Below are 20,637 nucleotides of genomic sequence, written 5' to 3'. Positions count from 1 at the left end.
TTCAGTTCTATTCCATTGGTCCTGAGGTCTGTTCTTATGCCAATACCAAGCTGTTTTGATTACTACGGCTTTATAGTAGAGTTTGAAATTTGGTATTGATATTCCTCCAGCAGTGTTCTTTCCGTTGAGGAGCGTTTTTGCTATTCGGGGTCTTTTATTGTTCCATATGAATTTTTGGATCGCCTCTTCTATTTCCTTGAAGAATGAGGGTGGAATTTTGATAGGTATTGCGTTGAATTTGTAGATAGCCTTGGGAAGTATTGCCATTTTCACGATGTTAATCTTTCCAATCCAGGAGCATGGGAGGTTTTGCCATTTTTTAAGTTCTGTGTTGATTTCCTTTTTCAAGATTTTAAAGTTTTCATCATAGAGGTCCTTCACTTCTTTAGTTAAGTTAATTCCTAGGTATTTTATTTTTTGTGGGGCTATTACAAATGGAGTTGCTTTCCTAATTTCAGCCACACTTTTCTCATTGTTGGCATACAGAAAAGCCATTGATTTTTGGGGGTTAATTTTATAACCTGCTACTTTGCCAAAGTTTTGAATCAGCTTGAGTAATTTGGGAGTGGAGTCTATGGGAATCTTTAAATACAAGATCATGTCATCTGCAAAGAGGGAGAGTTTTATTTCTTCTTTCCCTATTTGGATCCCCTTTATGTCTGCATCTTGTCTTATTGCTGTAGCTAGGCATTCTAATACTAGATTGAAGAGAAGTGGAGAGAGTGGGCATCCTTGTCTTGTTCCTGAGTTAAGAGGAAATGGCTTTAGTTTTTCACCATTGAGTATAATGCTGGCTGTAGGTTTGTCATATACAGCCTTTATTGTATTGAGGAATGTTCCATGGATTCCTAATTTTTCCAAAACCTTCATCATAAAGGGGTGTTGGATCTTGTCGAATGCTTTTTCTGCGTCTATTGAGATAACCATGTGGTTCTTATTCTTGCTCCTGTTGATGTGATGAATAATATTAATTGATTTGCGTATATTGAACCAGCTTTGCATCCCTGAAATGAATCCTGTTTGATCGTGGTGTATGATTTTTTGGATGAATTGTTGAAGTCAATTGGCCAAAATTTTGTTGAGAAGTTTTGCATCAATGTTCCTCAAAGAAATGGGTCTATAGTTCTCTTTCTTTGAGGAGTCCCTGCCTGGTTTTGGGATGAGGGTTATGATGGCTTCATAGAAAGAGTTTGGTAGTAAACTTTCACTTTCAATTTCATTGAAGAGTTCAAGGAATATTGGTGTGAGTTCTTCAAGCCCGGAATTTAAGCCTCATAATTGGCACCAAAAATTAAATAAATAAATAAATAAATAGAAATAAGGACTAAACACAAAATCTTTGGTGCTACAACCTTACAGGAAACAGAACAGCAATTCACCAACCTGAAAACTGTTTCAAGAACTCCAAGTTTCCTGTTTAAGCCACAGCCAGGTGCAATAATGACAAAGACATCAGGATGATGACTCCATCAGGATAAAATGCAGTCTTCCTATAGCATATCTCTCCTATGTGCTCTCTTTTTCTGCCATATTTTTTTCTAATAAACTTTCCTGTCACCTTTACTTATGTGTGTCTTTTGCCTGAAGTCTTCTCTTGGGAGACTGAAGGACTGAAGTCAATTTAGCTGCATTAAATTTTTTGTATTTGGTGTATCAGCCAGGAAGTTCTATTTCTGACTTGTAACACCAACCGAATAGTACCAGTCAGTACTAATTAACTAGTCAACCTTGAGCAAATTGCTTAAAACCTCTTGGATCTCAATTTTCTTTCCTGGTAACCTAGGAGCAGTGAATTCAACTTGCAGACTCAGCTTTGAGAATCAGGTCTGTGTATGTCAGGTTCTGTACGTGAATTTACCCTCTATTTCTGCTTCTCTGTTATTGGCTTGATGTCAGTGAGCGAGATATTTAACTTCTCATAACTCAGTGTCTCCATTTATAAAGCAAATGTGTTCATAAGAGTACCCCCTCACAATGCTAGTTAATTTTTACCATAATGGAACTGTGAATGAAAAATACGGCTCTGTGAATGCTTCCGTGTCCACTAAGCAGACACCAGAAGCTCCACAGTGAACATGGACAAGTCTAATGGAACCAAGTAAGAAATCCATGTCTGATCAGAGCAGATAAACATAAACGTCTCCTACCACGCACTTGCTTCTTACCCTCCAAGCAAATCTACTTGTTATCAAAACATCCACTAAGATAAGGTTCGGAAACATTTTTTAAAAATCATGGTAACTGTAAGAAGTGCTTGAAGGTACTTTTGCTACAGAAACACTGACTTCTTACTTGGGATTATGACGTAAGCAGAGCAGGACAAAAGCTAGGCATCCCAGTTTTCTCCATTATAGTAGCTATGTCCTTTGAACCAAGCTATTTTCTCCAGGATGTCACTTTGTAGACATCTTGGTAGAGAGGAGGAGCCGCAGAAGACTAGACCACTTGCCACCCTGCCAATAAATCTTAGGATAACTAGGTCTCACCTGAGTCAGCCTGAGTCAGTGAACTGTCTGGCCCCCTCTGACCACCTCCAGTCACCTCTGATCATCTCTCAACATACCTGTGTCTTGGGACTATCTTAGTAATATCTGTTGCCCTCTGTGCCTACTTCCCTGTTTAAGTGTATAGCTTGTGTCTGAAGTGTTATCTTCCCATGGCATGCCCTCCTCTCTCTGTCCTTCATCATATCTTTTCATTTGATATGTGTAGGACAGTAGCTGGACTTAACTTGAGACTGGTGGACTTTAGGCCTGGGGTCTGAAAACTCCGGTTTCACCACGGTAGTAATCTACTGTTCTAAAGTATGATGAGCAAAAACCCCACAAAAAAACACAAGGCAGAGTGGTCATTGGAATGTTCCTTTGCTTGTGAGGTGGAAACAGGGAGACAAGATGGAGGGCAAACTAGGTAACTGGTTAAAATTGTCTTCAGGTTAAAATTAACTTCAGATTGTCTACCTGTATGAGCTAAGGCAGAGGGAACTTCATTATCTTGCCAGCTGAAACTGGTATGTTGAGATCTTTGTTATTTCTTTAATCCTGAACTCTCCATAGGTCAGATTAAAAAAAAAAAAAAAAAAAAGCGTAGTTTCAATTGGGTGACTTGAAACTTCTAGTGTGAGTAACTGCATTTTGATTTTTAGCCTAGTTCCTTAGGGCCTAATGCAGAAGCAAATTCCAAAATAATGCTTCATGGAAATTTATATTACCACCAGATTCTCAATTTTATCAGTGTATAGATTTCCACAAATTACAAAGACCTCTCAAAGCCGAGAGGTGGTGGCTCAAACCTGTAATCCTAGCTATTCAGGAAGCTGAGAACTGAGGGATCCAGACTGAAGCCAGCCTGGGCAGTCCATGAGATTCTTATCTCCAATAAAACTACTCAGAAAAACCAGAAGTGATGCTATGGCTCAAGTGAGAGTTCACTAGCAGTAAGCAAAAGGACTCAGGAACAGTGCCCAGACCCTGAATTCAAGTCCAGGACTGACACACTCAATAATACACACACACACACACACACACACACACAGAGATTGCTAAGATCATTTAAACACTAATCATTATCTTTCAGGGCAATACAGCCAAAACATTGTAGTTATCCTTTCTGTTAGAAAGATAACTTTGAGGGGCTGGGAAGGTGGCTCAGTGGTAGAGCGCTTGCCTTGCATGGCTGAGGCCCTGAGTTCGATTCCTCAGCACCACGTAAGCAAAAAGAAAAAAGCCGGAAGTGGCGCTGTGGCTCAAGTGGTACAGCGCTAGCCTTGAGCTGAAGAGCTGAGGGACAGCGCCCAGGCCCAGAGTTCAGGCCCACGACTGGACCAAAAAAAAAAAAAAAAAAGAAAGATAACTTTGACGGATACAATTACCAGTAGGTAATCTGGGAAATCTATTTCACCAACCATTTATGGTTTTCCTTAATTAATTTGGGCCAGGAAAAAAAGAAAGAAAATGAAGCAAATATGTTTTGATATATATTTAAAAAATAGTATTTTTCCAGTGGTGCTGGCAGAGGTGATGATCCCAGATTCCTGGAGCCTCCAACAAAGAATGGAAAGCAGATACACACAAAAGTGTCAAAGCAAAGGGTATAACAGAGTATAAAAGAAAGAAAGGGGCTGGGAAGGTGGCTCAGTGGAAGTGCCCAGAGTTCAGGCCCCACAACTGACAAAAGAAAAAAGAACAAAGAACAAAAGAAAAAGAAAAGAAAAGAAAGTACACCATGGAAGGAAATGGCAGGATCAACCTATGCAGTTCAGGAACAAATGCACTGTTAAGAATTTTAGTTTTCTAAGATTTAGAGTATGGGAGAAGTTCATAGTAATGACAGTGGGCTTTCCTTAGTGAAATAAGAAGCCATGACTTGGCAGAGTTTTGGAAGGGATCCACACATAGGCAAGATTCCCATCCTATGATTTTAAACTATATATTTATATATAGTTTATATTTATATATTTTATTTATTCATTTATTTATCTTGGGGGGGTCCGGTCATAGGGCCTGAACTCTGGGCCTGGGCACTGTCCCTCAGGTCTTCAGCTCAAGGCTAACGTTCTACCACTTGAGCCACAGCACCACTTCCGGCTTTTTTCTTTTTGCTTATGTGGTGCTGAGGAATCGAACCCAGAGCCTCATGCATGCAAGGCAAGCACTCTACCACTGAGCCAGCTTCCCAGCCCAATATATATTTTAAACTATATTATATATTTTAAACTATATAGTTTAAAATATACTATATATATAAAACTATATAGTTTCAAATATATATTTATATATATTTAAAATTTGTAATCAATGTATTAATTAACAATCAAATATAACCTAATATAAATATATTATAGTAAATGCAAATGAATACAAATATAAATTAATAATTAACTATGTCGAAATTTTTACATATTAAATATATTTATATGTGCATGTATATAGAAATATAAATGTGATGTGAAGCATATGCATGAAGCCTTAAGTAGGAGTTTAATTGTAAAAGTCAGGCTAAGGAGTCAAAAATTCTGCTGCTCAATTATTTATCACAGCTAAGATATGGAACCAACCCAGATGCCCCTCAGTACATGAATGGATCAAGAAAATGTGGTATGTATACACAATGGAATTCTATGCCTCCATCAGAAAGAATGACATTTCCCCATTTGTTAGGAAATGGAAAGGCTTGGAAAAAATTATATTAAGTGAAGTAAGCCAAGCCCAAAGAAACATAGGTCCCATGGTTTCCCTTATTTGCAATATCTAGTATATGTATGAGTCAAGCAGAAAAGGTCAGATAATGTGATGTTAGGAAAATGAACCCTTAGATATGTATTTAAAGGTATTTTTCTTTCATGCATTTGTTTCTAACGCATTTATAAGATTATTTCTTTGTTGCTTTGTATGTCCCTCCTCCACAGTATAACCCCTGCTTTCACTATATTTGATGTTGGTATAATTTGTAGAGGAGAGGGGGAAAAACAAGTCGTTTAAGGATACAGGTGGACCCGTTGCAACAATGAGAAGTACAAGTTGTCATGTCGAAAACGAATTTTACAACTTTGGTGGGGAGGGGGAGGATGGGGGGGGGGGCGGATGGAGCCTGGGAAGGGATGTGAAGGGCAAACAAAGGAGGAGGCTGCAATGCTTGATAAGAAATGTACTCATTATCTTGCCCATGTAATTATAACCCCTCTGTACAGTATGTTCACAAAAAATAAAAAAATAAATTAAAAAAAAATTCTGCTGCTCAGATGCCTTAGTTTGGTCAGGTGTGACCTGGAGGTTTTCTAGCCCTTGGGAGAAGTCCTAACCTGTAATCACTACACTGATCTACTGGGTGAGGACCTTAAAACCAGGTGAAAAAGGTGGGCTACAGTTGGGTCCAGATGTGAGACAAAAGCATACACATATCAATGGGGTGTTAGAAGGTCCCTGGCAACTTTTCAGCTCTGATTCATTGCTGGAGTAGAATCCCAAAAGAACTGGTTAAAAGCAATGCCTTCTCTTATGGGAACATGGTCCAAAAGTGGGAGAGGAGCAGTAGCTAGGAAATGGATCCAGCACTGGATCCAGATGTCAGGATATCAGATCTGCTACCAGGACCAGGATATTTCCAGGAAGGTGAAGAGGAGTTGTGGAACTAGGGCAATCTTGAGGGAATTGATGGCCAACACCTCAGAGGCAAATTCTAAGATATGAAAATATGGGGCTAAGTTGTGAAATGAGGAAAGGGCCTATAAAGAGACTCTCTCTCCTGCCAAGTACTCACTCACCACTTGAGCTCTGGGATCTGATAATGTTGCCTGAGATTCTGCAGCACTAGAGAGGTTAGGGCAGTGATCTGAGAATGACCTCTCAAGATCACTCAGTGAATACAATTGTGTGATGGAGGTCATGGTCATGAAAAGTTTCCAGTACAGCTAAGCAGGATGCCAGCTAGAAATGGTCCTATCCCATCCCCCCAAGTGGGCTGGGCTGAGTAGGGGAGGGGCCACAGGAGCAACTCTCATCCTGAATACACTGATTCTGCTTGGATCACAAGATTCTGGCCACACTCCTATTTGTTATGTTTCCCTTTGGCCAAGGGGATACAAGATTTGGGGCCACGCCCACATTCCATGCTGCCTAGTAGCACTGGGATCCCCTCTATTGGCTGACACCACTACAGGAGTTGAAGGAGGTAGAGGTGGTGGTGAGTGGTGAGTGGGTGAATCGAGGTAATTTTGGAGAAATAGTTGGAGGTAGAGTTACTGGTGATAGAACAGAGTTGAGTTTAGGCAGCCTGGGAATGTGGCCCCCCCACCTTCGCCATCCCAGTGCTGGGATGCCTGAGAAAAAAAGAGAAAAAAAAGTAGCTGCAGGAAGGAAACTACTGCAACAATACCAGCAGAGGAATGGTCCTGCTAGACCTGGAGAATCCAAGAAGAGGAAAATGAAAGAGGGAGGTAACCCCAAGACAAACACCGCTGGGGACTGTCCTTTACTCAAGGGTGCGGCCCAAGACCACGCAGACCCTGAGCCTCCCCCTCCCCTGGGCACTGTCACAGCTGCCAGGGTCCAGAGCGTCACAGGTCCCAATAACACCAAGGACCTAGAGAGACACAACCAACACCTGGTGCTTGCCCTGGACTCCAGCACAATACAAAAGCAGCAGCTCTGCACTGAGATCCAAGAGCTGCAGGATCAACAGGGAAAAGACAAGGAGAAGATGGCCTGTGTGCACGAAGCCCTGAAAGCAGAGCTGGAGCAGCACAAGCTGTCGATACAGATGCTGATTAGAGAAAAAGCAGACTTACAATCTGCCCTGGCCCACAAGCAGCAAGAGGCCGATGAAAGAGCACTGGAGCAGGAGGGTCTTACCAGCTGCCTGCAGGCTGCACAGCAGTGCGTAACAGAACTGGAAACAACATTGTCTGCAGTCAACACCACGCAGAATGAAACTGAGAACAACAACATAGAGCTCATGAAAGCCCTGAATCGCGTGAAGCTGCAGCTCCAGGAAAAGGCCAGAAGTATTGAAGACCTGGAGGATGAGAACACCGAGCTGCAGGAGAGGCTGGAAGTGCTCCTGACACAGAAGGCCGACATGAAAATGGAAATCCACAAGTTCCAAGAGGAGCGAGTGGAGCGGGCAGAGTTGGAAAGCCAACTCAACAACATGAAGGAGTTGGTGGCAAAATTAAAGGAGGAGAGAGACACCTTTGCGGAGGACCTGAGGCAGAGCTCCACGGGGAAGGAGAAAGTCCAGCAGCTGCTAGAGCAGGTGAGCCAGCTGAGAGAGGAGAAGGAGCAAGGGGTGAGGCAGGTGTTGGAGTTGGAGAGCAAGCTGGTGGAGCTGAGAGAGCAGCTGTCAGAGCTGCGGCCCCCAGAGCCGCCTGCAGGGCCAGCTCAGGCTGAGCAGCAGCTGCAGGCCCACACCCTGCAGTTGCAGGAGGAGCTCAAGACCCTGGAGGAGCAACTTCACCTCCAGGTGGAGGAGAACCAGAGCCTCAGTCTCCAGAACCTGGAGCAGCAGCAGCGGCTGTGGATACTGGAAAAGAAGGCTGAGGAATGGGCACAGCATGCCGAGGACCGGCGCAAGATCCTGGAGACCATGGAGAAGGAACAGGAGACCTTGAAACGCACGCTGGTGCACAACCGCCAGCTGAAAGAAGAGCTGGCCCAGCTGCAGGATGCCTTGCAGAGGCTGAGCGCTGAGAAGGGGGAGCTCGCCAGCATCCTGCACACAGAGCAGCAGGAGAAGACAACCCTGCAGGCGAAGCTGGATGAGCTGGAGGAGGAATTCAAAGAAGGAAAAGACGTGGCAGAGTTAAAGCGCCAAGCAGCTGAGGATCTGCAGGAGCTGCATGACAAGTACCTGGCCCAGGTGCAGGAGCTGAGCGCCACCTGCAAACAGCACAAGGCCACCAGCCAGCAGCTGATGTCAGAGAAGGAGGCCCTGCAGCAGCACCTGCTGAATCAGAGCCATCTGATGGACCAGCTGAAGCAGGAGCAGGTGCAGAGTAAGTTGCTGGCCCAGATGGAAAAGGAGAAGTTACAGGACACTCTGAAGTGTCTGGAAGCAACAAGACAGGAGAAGGCGCAGCTGCGGGCCCAGCTGAGCGCCCTGGCTTTCCCCAGGGAAGATGAAGGCCTGAGCCAAGACGAAGACAAGGGTGAGGAGGCGACTCCCCATGATGTGACTGTCCCAGAGGACGTAGACAACCCGCAGAGCATGTGGGATTTTTACATGGACGCACTGTCCATCGCAGAAGGCAGGAAGGCGAGGATGAGCCGGCAGCTGCAGGAGCAGCAGGCCCGCTGCGGGTGCCTGAGTCAGCTGGCAGCCCAGTGCCAGAGAAAGCTGGAGAGCCAGGCCGCCTTCCCCCAGCGCTGCATCCACAGGCTGTTCGGCAAGAGGAAGCAGGACACACAGGCACCCAAGAAGCAGCTGCACATCTGCTTCCCCGAAGACTTGGCCAGCAAGGGACACCCCCAGAGTCACGTGGATGACCTCCACCATCGCTGCAGCCAGCTGACCCAACACCTGACCACCATGGAAGAGACCATCGTGCTGTACAAGGAACAGCTAGAAGTCCTGGAGAAGCTGTGTCAGGAGAAAGAGCAGTGTGTGAGCCAGCTGTCCCAGGAGAAGAGGAGGAAGAGGAAGGAGCTGAAGGAGCTGTTGCTGCGCCTTACAGGGGAGAGCACAGAGTGCCAGGACATGATGCTGGCAGCCGCCCAGGCCCCTGCTGCCGAGGCCCCCTCAGACCTCTCAGTCCCCCTGAAGACCAAGGTCAGGGAGGAGCAGCAAGGCTGTGAAGATGTGCATCTTCAAGAAAACTTGAAGCCTGTCCCTGGAGAGGCTGGGGCCCCTGGGCCCCTGGAGAATCCCACTGCAGAGCCTCCTGTGCCGCTGCTGCCTGCCATCCAGCCCCAGCAAGAGCCCACAGACGGGGGCGAAGAGTCCTGCCTCCCTTTCTTCTATAAGCCACAAGCAGATGATGTATTTGAAATCATCACCATCTAATGAATGACTGGGGCTCCAGCGCCCAGGCCCAGAATTCAAGCCCCATGTCCCACAAAAAAAAAGAAAAAAAAAAGGAGCTACTTCCTCCAAAAGATACTATGGGCATGAGAGTTTCAATGTAATGGGGTGGTGGGAAAAGGGGTAATTGTAGGCCAGACAGAGCCGAGGTTGCTAGGAGGTGGCTCATATCTAGAGACATTAAGAATCCATAGGTTCCTGGGAAGAGGCCCAGGTGAGGGTTATTACAAGGAGTCAATCCTTTACAAAGAAAGGTGGGCAGCAATGCCCTCAGTTCATATTACTATTTCATAGCACTAATAGTAATTAATAGAATAATTTAATATATGTTGATTCATGAACTTCATTTTTACATAATATCACATAGGTGATATTAATCATTTCATATTATATGTTGGTACATTGCTGTGCAGTCAATTGCATTTTCAAAATGTACTAAACTGGACCAACAATAGGAAATTTTCTTGAGTATTAAAATGCAACAGTGGGGATATTGAGATTAGGCAATCATCAAAAGTGTAGAAAACAAGAAAAGTTACTGAATATTGAATTTTTGCTAAAAGAAAAAAATATGACATTAACAATTGGAGCTATGTGTAATTGCATAACACTTTCCAAAAGGGGTACAGAATTGTAATTCTAAAAGAAGAATACAGCATTATAGGGGATGTATAGAATATCACATATCTAAACTTTTTCAGTGAACTATACTGTAATATGTTCAATATTCTTTCTTGAATAAATAAAATAACTATTTATTTCTCTTGCTTTTCTTTTAAATTTAAGATCATTTAAGATAATTTTTAATGTAAGAAATAAGAAAATTGGGGGCTGGGAAGGTGGCTCAGTGGTAGAGCGCTTGCCTTGCATGCCTGAGGCTCTGAGTTCGATTCCTCAGCACCACATGAGCAAAAAGAAAAAAGCGGAAGTGGCACTGTGACTCAAGTGGTAGAGCGCTAACCTTGAGCTGAAGAGCTGAGGGACAGTGCCCAGGCCCAGAGTTCAGGCCTACAACTGGACCCCCCCCCCCCAAAAAATAAGAAAATTGAAAGTTATGTGTAGTGAAATGTTGTACTCTAACCAGAAGACCATGTAGACAAAGTCACATCGAACAAAAAGGGGTTATTTTCAGTGGAGCTGACATGGCCAAATTTCCCACAAGGGAGGGTAAAAAAGGTGCCTGTCTGTCTCCCAGGGGAACCCGTATGCAGCCAGGAGGCTAGAGATGGGAGGTATTCTACATGCCCAGCAAGTACCACCAGTGAGTAGGCAGGGCAGAACTTAGGTCTGGATGGGGGCATTCCACTGACTTCATTCCCCACTGTGTTGTTGAATAGGTACAGTACCAAGCAGGGAGTATGGGCCAAGGTCTGTTCTTTGAAAACTACTTCCTGCTGAGAGGGGGCAAGGTAGTCAATAGGAGCGTCAGGTACTGTCCAAGTGGACCAAGGCTGTACTGTTAGACACATGTTACTTGTCCAGAGTAGGGTCCTTTGGGTCCTCAGTGACTGGAGGAAAACTGTCCAATCTTGTTTTATCCATAGAGATGGGTCCAGTTGACTAGAGGTATATATGAAGGTGGATCCCGCAGGTGATGTTTGATGTGGCAGAGATGAATTCAGTGCGGATGGCCCTGAACCTGCACTGCTGTGGGAATAAAGTTACAGTCCTTCCCACTTAGCAGAAAGGTTGGTAGAACTTGATGCCTGTGGCAGGTAAGTTTTTGAAATGTACACTAGGTCAGCATCGATGAGGGCTCAGAGGATGACAGGGAAGGTGGAGGGCTATATTAGTCAGCATATTTCCAAAGAGAAGTAGGCAGGTGCTGAGGGAGAGAAGACAGCATTGGGGAGGGTAACAGAGAATCCAAAGCCTGAAACGAGGAAGGCAAAGGTAGGCGGCCATACATCACTTCAAAAGCACTTCGTATTAAAGGCTTTTTTGGGTAAAACCTGCAGACGAAAAAGAGCCAAGGATGAAAGCCTTAGCCAATCTCAGGTTAGAGACAGTTTGGTCAAGAGCTGTTTGAGGGGGCGGTTGGCAGGTTCCCCCTTCCCCAAGGGCTGAGGGGGATAGGGAATATGAAAGAGCCAGGAAGTGTTCAAAGACTTAGCCAAGTGCTGGCTTATGGAGGAAACGAGTTCCAGGACATGGTCCATCTGGAAGGAAGCTGGCAGGCCAAAGAAGGGAATTCTTTCCTGCAAAAGAAGCTGGGACACAAGAGGAGGCTCTCTGGGTGGTGGTGGGAAATGCCTCTGTCCATCCTGTAAAGGTGTCTACAAGAACAAGCAGATGCTTGTACCTGTGAACAGTTGGCATAGGGGTAAAAGCAACTTGCCAATCCATTTCTGGGAGGTCACCTCGAGCCTGATGGGTTGGGAAGATGGCTGCACATTGGTATTGGGGTTGGCCTTTTGGCATACTTTGCAGGTCTGTGAAAGCTGTGTGAGAAACTGTGTTGGGCAGGTTTAGGGGGCTGCTTTGTTGAAGGAACTCCCGTAAGGCACCTGTACGGGGGGTGGAGAAGGTGGTGCACTCTAGCAGGAGTGTGCCACTCAAGATGACATACACATCATGCTAGGATTCCTCCTAGGCTGGACAACAAGCTGCTACTCCGTGATGTAGGTGGTGGGACTGGAAGAGAAAGAGCCCAGGCGCGTTTCCATCTGGGATGCATCAGTTAGTGAAAAAGGAACATGGACATCTAATATGCCCTCTGCTCCTGTCACCTCGCATGAGGGGAGAAGGGAAGCTGGGGCAGCACCTGACCTTGAGTGGGCTCCAGAGTCTGGACCTGGGTAAGGGCGGCCCCAACATTGCTGCAAGATGTCCAACAACCTCCAGGGCACCACCGAGTTGGTCATCTGGCGGCTGGCTCACGAGGCTGGGTTGGACTCATCTTTGTGCCATCAGGGAATCAGGGGGCCTGACGAGGAAAAGGGGTGCTGAAGGAGGAGAGCATAGACCTTGGAGGGTGCAAGTGCTCAGGTGATTGGTGGGTTGAAGAAAGCTGGGGGTTGAGGGTGGGAGGAAGTACCACCCCGTAGAGGAGGTTCCTCCTCCTCTGGTGGAAGTCCAGGCTTTTCTGATGGAAGTCCCACCTCCTTTTGTAGAAGTCCCGCCTCAGCAGGAGTGGGAGCTGGTAATGTCTTTGCCTAAAATGGCTACAATTTATCTGTAGCATCAAAGGAGGTGTTTGGGCATATGATGGAGGCCTCATGGCTAGGAGAAGTTGGCCAGCTGAGCATGAGCACCAAAGAAACAATTTAGAACCCAGAAAAGAGAAGGCCTCTAAGTAGCTGGCTGCTTTTAACTTGCCAGAACACTTGCAGAAGTTACATTGGTCCTGTATAGCATCAGGATCCAGTGTCCCATGAACAGGTCACATAGTCTGGTGGTCCAGCGAATATTGGGCTGATTATATTAGCATATAAGCTCCCAAGGGTTCATGTCTGATTGAAGCTCTTAGTCTTTTGGTTGTTCAAAAAACAAGCCAAAGGAGACTCCTGAGGGATGTTAGACTGTGCCCCTCCCATGGGGAGCAACCACAGAGCTGAATCTAGAGTCAGATACCAAGTGTCCTCAGTGCTCCTCTGTTCAGCTAACATGGAGGGAGGAAACAGCAAAAGGGGTGGTCACCTGGAGTTGTGGGGTCCCTTGGCCTTCAGCCCGGTAGCCTATGGCTCCTGGAGTGGGGCTTGGAACTTGCACCAAGATTTTTCTCTCTATAATGGCCCAGTGGTCTTACTGAAGTTGGTTTCTGATCCCTGGGCTTACTGTACATGGTCACTTACCTGGAGGGTGAGGGCAAATCTCCTGCTGTTGGGTGGGAAAAAGTTCAGTCAATAGGAAGCCAACTTGGCAGTCCTGTGGGCTAGCTAAGGCCTGGGTCAGCTTGTAGGACCCCGCCCCCCAAAAGCTGGGGATTGGGACAAATATCCATGGGGGAAACTATCCAAGTCAAGCACCAGTGAAAGGTAGTAAACGGAAAAGACCACATGGACAAAGTCACATAGAGTCAAAAGACGGTTTATTGCCACTGGAGCTGACAAGGCAAAGTCTCCCACAAAGGAGAGAGAAAATGGACCCCTTCAAACAGGAGGCAGAGGTGGGAGGTATTTCACCTGCCTAGCAGGTACTACCAGGTAGTAGGCGGAGCTTCGATCTGGGTGAGGGGTGTTGTGCTGACTTACACCTAGAAAACTGAGCCTAAGTCAGAGTGATTTGTATCTTCATAAAAACCTAAGATTAAATGAGTAGAATTTAACTCCATACTAAATATGTGGGCTATTTATGCCAGGACAAACTTAAGTGTTATGCAGAAATTGTACTGGATGTAGGAAGTTAATGCATGCAAGATGGCAGCCAAGCGCTCTCATTTTACACAATATACACTGAGCTGAGGACATTGTATATTTGAGATGCATTTGTGCAGTAGAAAAGTCTATTTGGGTTCACTAGTACTCTTCCATCTAACTTGGGAGAGATCTAAAATTAGAATCCATATCAGTGATGTCAGCCTATATATTACCTAGCCAAAAGATTCTAAATTTTACTCCAATGAAAAAGTTAATATAGATGTATGATAGTTTGTGTAACTATGACCTTAATTGTTGCTGGTTCTTGTATTTGTTAAGTGTATTCCTGTGCCTCAAGTGTGTAACATAGCCTTCTAAAGTGCTGAACTTTACACAAGTTTATGAAGCTGGCAATCTCTAATTTAGTGATGTGTATGTGTATTCCTCATTGTGATAGGAACTTGATAGTATGGGCATAAATCTGTAAATCCAAAGTAAATCCTAAATGTCATATGGATGTCAATAGGAATGACAACACTTTTGTAAATTGCTAAATTTTATCTATGAATATACTAAATTTTTGTCATTACACTTTGGATCCTTTCTAAGACATTTATGATTAAAATCATGCAAAACAATTCTAGCAAGTGCTTTGAAAAACTACTATAAGCTTAGTTTTACAAGGGATAACTTTAAATCTGATGCTCAAAATAGCGAAGAAGATTAATAAAGCTCTTTCTTTTTGACTTAGTGTAGTACATCAGACTCTAAACCTATTGCAACTAAAAGCACGTTAATAACAGAATTAAGGCTTTTTATAAACTTTGGGCAGTTATCCTAGTGTATACATAGCTCCTTAATTTCTTGGGGTCTGTAGGGTATTGCATTCAAATGGCACAGCACTCTTCTAGGCCACATTTTAACTCCAGGGGAACTAATAACCCTTCTGCCAGAAAAAAATTAGGCTTGAGACTTTGAAATTACTACAGGAAAGTGTAGGAGAAACACTAGGAGTGATTGTCACAGAAAGAAACTTGCTGAATAGCATTCAAGAGGCTCAGCAAATAGGAAAGGGAATTGACAGATTGGATTGCATCAAGCTAAAAGGCTCTGCACAGCTAAGAATAGAATCACTAAGCTATAGACTTTGTATGTAGGGTTCCTTCAAGAAAAGCTATATTAACCTACCCTATAGGAAATACTGTTTGGCTTAAGGGATGTTTTGTTACTAATATCTCTGACTTCTCTTTTAGTTAAAAGATTAACTGATATTTTCTGATCCTGATTACATTCTGACCCTCATAGTGGCAGCTTTTCAAGTGAATTTCCTACCCACTGTATTTCTAGTGCCACCTCCTCAATTAGGTAAGGAAGGGACTTTTGGTTCTCCTTTGTTTTTCTACTTTTCCCTATTCAAACCATATTATACTAACATACATTATTGCAAAACTCCAAAGAAGCGAAAAGAAATGCCTGAGAAGATTTACTAAAATCCAAGTATTTGTTCGTCCTCCTGAGACATGAAGTACTTTTACTTGAGGCTCATTTACAACACCTTCTATTCTCTGGTGTCAATTTAATCATGTTCTTAATTACATTCTACAGAGGACCATGGCCCACTGTGATAATATTCAAGTCTACCATTCATGGAAAATCATCTCATTATATGCTAAAACCTTAACCATTTTTCCCTAGAGACTGGAAAACGGGAAGTAGGAAATTCTGCATTTCAAGGGGTACATCAATGACAAGATAATTCTACAACTAATGGAAAGTTTTGAAGTCTGAAATTTAGTGTATATTGGAAATGTCTTACATGTGTGTGTGTACTAAGACTTGAGCTCAGGGCCTGGATGCTCCTTAGTATTTTGGCTCAAGGCCAGCAATCTATCTCTAGAGCTGCAGCTCCATCTCTCTTTCTGCTGGTTAATTGCAGATGATACTCTCACAAACATTCCTGCCCAGGCTAGCTTAGACTCATGATCCTCATCTCTTAGCCTTCTAAATAGGTAGGATTGCAATTTTGTATCACTTGCACCCAATAAGTCTGATTAGTTTGTCAGTTGGCACTAGGACTATCCCTTAGCTTCTTCACCCAAAGCTGATTGGTACTCTATCACATTGTCTTTTTGATGATTAATTGGAGATTAGATTCTCCTGGGCTTTCTTGACTTGCTTAGTATTGAATGATGATCCTCAGATCTCAGTCTCCTGATTAGCTAGGATTACACATATTAGCCACCAACACCTAGCTCAAGCCTGACTTTTATAATCAAAATTCAAAGAGAAATGTGAATGCTGTTCATGAAGGTCTCATTGGCAGATATACAGACACTAATTGCTGAAGCTTAATCTTTAGTTTCAAGACTATGCTTTAGTCACTAAATGACATTAAGACTTCTATATTGCTGCTTTTCTAAATGCTAAAATAGCATTTATTTATTTATTTATTTATTCATTCATTCATGTATTTATTTTTGTCGGTCCTGGCGCTTGAACTCAGGGCCTGAGTGCTATCCTTGAGCTCTTTTGCCCAAGGCTAGTGCTCTACCCCTTTGAGCCACAGCATCACTTCCAGTTTTCAAGTGGTTAATAGGAGATAAGAGTCCCATGGGGACTTTTCTTTCCAGTCTGGTTTTGAAGCAAGATCCTCAGATCTCAGCTTCCTGAGTAGGTAGGGTTATAGCCAAAGCAGAAGGCAGAGGAATCTGAGGTCAAACTGGCAACATAGTAAGACTTTGTATTAAAAACAACCAGAACAAAAGATGACTATCAAATGAAGTGTGGGCCAAAGTATAAAGGAGCATACTTTTAGTATTGAAGTACAAGTTGAAATTTTAAATGTAATCCCTGTAGTGACCACAAATGAACTATCTATAGAATGTGTACAAAAGGAAATGTGATGGGAATTTAACTGTTCTGATTTAAAACACATTAAACACAAAAGAAGATGGTTATGCAAGGAATGAGGAGCGTGGACAAGATGAACAACATCGGAAAATTAGCTAGTAGCAGTAATTGTGATTGAATTTTGCCCTCTATTCAAGCAGCAAAGATTGGTAATGGTAACTATTTCTGACTTCCTTGTGCAGTCCACAAAGGACTTTAGAACCAGAAACATGAACAGATTAAGAGTGAAAGGATGAAAATAGCAACCAAAAGAAAGCTGTTTCAATACCAGTACATATAAGACATTTATGTATGTATGTATGTGTGTATGTATGTATGTATGTATGTATGTATGTATGTATGTATGTCAGTCCTGAGAACTCATAGCCTGGCCACTGTCCCTGAGCTTTTGTGCTCAAGGCTAATGCTGTACCACTTGAGCCACAGCTCCACTTTTGGCTTCTTGGTATTTAATTAGAGATAAGAGTGTCATGGAATTTCCTGCCTGTGTTGTTTTGAAGCACAATGCTCAAACCTCTGCCTCCTAAGTAGCTAGGATTACAGGTGTGAGCCACAGCACATAGCTTAGACTTGTGTGTGTGCGCACGCATGTGCACACGCGCTCACATATCCATCATGAGGCCTGACCTCTGGGCCTAGGAGCTGTTCCTCCTCTCTTCAGCTCAAGGCTAGCACTCTACATTTGAGCCACAGGGCCACTTCTAGGTTTTTCTGTTTATGTGGTGCTGAGGAATCAAACCTAAGGCCTCATGCATACAAGGTAAGCACTCTACCACTGAGTCATCTTCCCAGCCCCAGATTTTTATTTTTTATATTTGACACAGGATCTCATGTATTTCAGGCTGGCCCCAAGTTCCTGGCTCAAGAGATTCTCTTGCCTCAGTTGATCTACTGAGTAGCTGGAACAATAGGTGTGTGCCACCACAGACAGGTTAAGAAAGAATTTGTATCAAAGGGGGAGGATGGGAAGGGATGGGAAGGGGAAACAAAAGAGGAGGCTACAATGCTTGATAAGAAATGTATTCATTATCTTGCCCGTGTAATTGTAACCCCTCTGTACAGTATTTTCACAATAAAAAAAAAGAATTTGTATCAAAGGGTTTGCAGAAAAAGGATGTTACCTGTTAAGAAAACTTTCAGCACAATAAAATGATGGATCAGTTACAAACATTTTTACACCTAACAGTGGAGTATCAAAAGATATGAAGCAAAAAAATTAAAGAGAGAATAGTTTCACAAAAATAATTGGAAGTTTCAATATCTCAGTTTCAATAATGAAAAAAAATTGACAGAAGCCATGTAAGGAAATAGAGGAACAGGATATCAATGGATGCAACCAATAAAAAAATTACTATAACAGCAACAAGAGATTCCTATGTTTTTTCATGTACACATAAAGAGCACATGTAGTTACAAATAAAGTCAATTTTAGGGCTCAAAGAAGATATAAAATGGCCAACATGAAAAAATGAGTAGACATTTAGCATCCCAAACAAAAATATTAATAAGATATCACTTAACACCTATTAGGATGATTACTATGGAAAAAACAAAAAATAGCAAGTGTTGGTAAGGACATAGAGGAATTGGAACTCTCATGCTTTTTTGGTGGGAATGTAAATGAAGCAGTCACTGAACAAAAACAACATGTGGATTTCTAAAAATATTAAAAATTAGACTACTGTGAGATTACTTCTGGGTCTGTATCAGTCCAGTTAAAAACAGTCTTTACCAGGCACTGGTGGCTCACGCCTGTCATCTTAGCTACTCAGGAGGCTGAGATCTGAGGATCACAGTTTGAAGCCAGCCCAGGAAAGTTTGTGAGACTCTTTTCTCCAATAAAGTACTAATAAAGCTAGTAGTGGAGCTGTGGCTCAAGTGCTAGAGTGATAGCCTTAAGCAAGAGAAGCTGAGGGACAGCACACAGACCCCAAGTCCAAGCCCCAGGGTCTTATACAGGGGATTGAACCTGGCTCCTTGTCCCGTTGCTAGGCAAGCACCCTACCACTTGAGCCGTACCTTCCAGGCATTTGGCTGTTTTTTTTTTTCTTTCTATTTATCATTTTTATTTGCAGGAGGAGTTGAAACAAATCTGGAGTGTTGTCCCTGAACATGAATCATTTAACTGAAACCAACTGAACTATAGAAATGGAGCAAAGTAAGGGAAAAGTAGCACATCCCAGGAGCAAAGGTTGGGGGATAGGACACAGTCCATAATATACAACATGTGCAGAAATGTCTTGATTCAGCTGCTCAGAGCCAGCTCCTTAGAAGGCATACACAAGGTCCATTTTCAGAGGATGTGTCCCTCTCAAACATTGTATTTGTTTTGTTTTTAGGTAGGGTCCTATGCATTTCCCAGGAACTGCCCCAGTCTACAAATCTTCCTAGGGTTGGCCTCAAACTGCAATCTTCCTATCTTCAACTCTTCAGTAGGTGCGATCACTCACATGAACCACCATGCCTGGCTGTAATTTTAATAATGCGAACATATGAGTTCTAGTGTTAACAAAGGCAGTTGTGAGTCAATACTTTTCTAACTTCATAGAGAAATCCCACAGTGAGTCAGTTTCCACTATGAATCTTCCAAGGCAAAAGTGAGTGACAACCTGTCATCGTTTTCATACTGGGATTATTGCATAGTGATCCTTGACTGTGAATTCTAAGATGGCAAGTGAGTATTTCCTCTAGCTTAATCTGTCAGGAGGATATCCAGACATAAATCTTTTCGGGACAATTCAGTAGCAACTGCTTTCTTTTATTCTCTGTGATCAAAGAGATTGCCTTACAGAAAAGCTGACCCTACCACCTCTGAAAACTCTTGCCAACATCGTGTGATCTCAGAGAACTTTCTTCCCTGGTGGGGGTCCTATTAAGATACACCAAGAAACATGGTGTGAGAATTGTGCACAGTCATTGCCCTGAGAGGGATTCTCTAAGAATATACTCTCTGGGGTGTGGCCTGGGTTTGCAAGTGATACACTTGTTAATGTCATCCCCGTGATGCAGGTGCACGTGCTGAATGAGGTTCACATTCTGGCAGAAGGCTCTGCTACACCGGCTGTCCCTAGGCTTCTGCCCAGTGTTAGGCACTCATGGGGTGAGTCTGCAGCTGCACTGGAAGGCCTTGCTGCACTCCACACTTTCACAGGTCTTCTTCCCGGTGTGGAGAAGGTAGTGTTGAGTTAGGTGTACTGTACTGCTAACATTCTCACATTCGTTGCATCAAAGAGCTCTCTTTTCCTGTACAAGTCCTATTATGCGAACAAAAGCTAAACAATAAAGGCCTTCCAACACTGACCATGCTCGTGGCTTCTACTCCGCGTGCATGGATGGCCTTCCTCTACTTAGTGGACTTGTATGGCTTCTTGCAGAGTTGCAGGATGAGGGCCGAGCTCTGGCTGAAGGCTTTCCCACACCTCCATCTGCAGTCTCCTGTGAACCTGCTGATGTCCAACAAGGTACTTTCTGTTAAACGTGTCCCCCACTGCCTGCCTTTGTGTGCATGGAGATGTCTTCTCTGGCTGCTGAGTGTGGTGCACAGAAAGCATCCGGGAGACATGCTTCTGTAACGCCCCAGCACAGACCAGCGGGTCTCCAGCTGCTCCTCTGGCCCGGTGTCAGGAGGCAGTCTTCGTGGGAGCGCCTCTCCAGAGTTCCCCGGATGTTCCTGCCCTTCCAAGAGCCCTTTCCTCAGTTCTGTGCACCCAGCAGGAGTCCCTCGAGGAGCGGGGGGCGGGGCTTCCGGGCATGACTGACAGGCGAGGTTGGCTTTCCGGTCTAGCTTTGTGCTCTGCTGGCCTGGAGACCTGTGGAGCCTCCAGGGCCTGACGCTCCGGAAACGCGGGCAGGAATTGGCCGCCTCGGCCGCCATCGCAAGGTCACCCAGCGCGTGCGGCCTAGGCGCCATGTT

General features: G+C 44.0%; 1 protein-coding gene across 1 annotated transcript; it reads left to right on the top strand.

Annotated features, from left to right (window-relative positions):
- The first annotated feature begins 6,813 nt into the window (after positions 1-6,813).
- Positions 6,814-9,498, top strand: LOC122106238 (golgin subfamily A member 2-like). The gene has a single exon (XM_042677529.1). It carries the CDS (start codon positions 6,814-6,816, stop codon positions 9,496-9,498), a length of 2,685 nt encoding a protein of 894 aa, XP_042533463.1.
- Positions 9,499-20,637: the final 11,139 nt, after the last annotated feature.

The sequence above is a fragment of the Dipodomys spectabilis genome, unplaced genomic scaffold (assembly GCF_019054845.1).
Source record: "Dipodomys spectabilis isolate Male_0828 unplaced genomic scaffold, ASM1905484v1 ptg000039l, whole genome shotgun sequence".
In the NCBI taxonomy this organism is placed as follows: domain Eukaryota; kingdom Metazoa; phylum Chordata; class Mammalia; order Rodentia; family Heteromyidae; genus Dipodomys; species Dipodomys spectabilis.
Note: the sequence above shows the minus strand (reverse complement) of the source record. Positions and strands in the feature narration are given on the sequence as shown.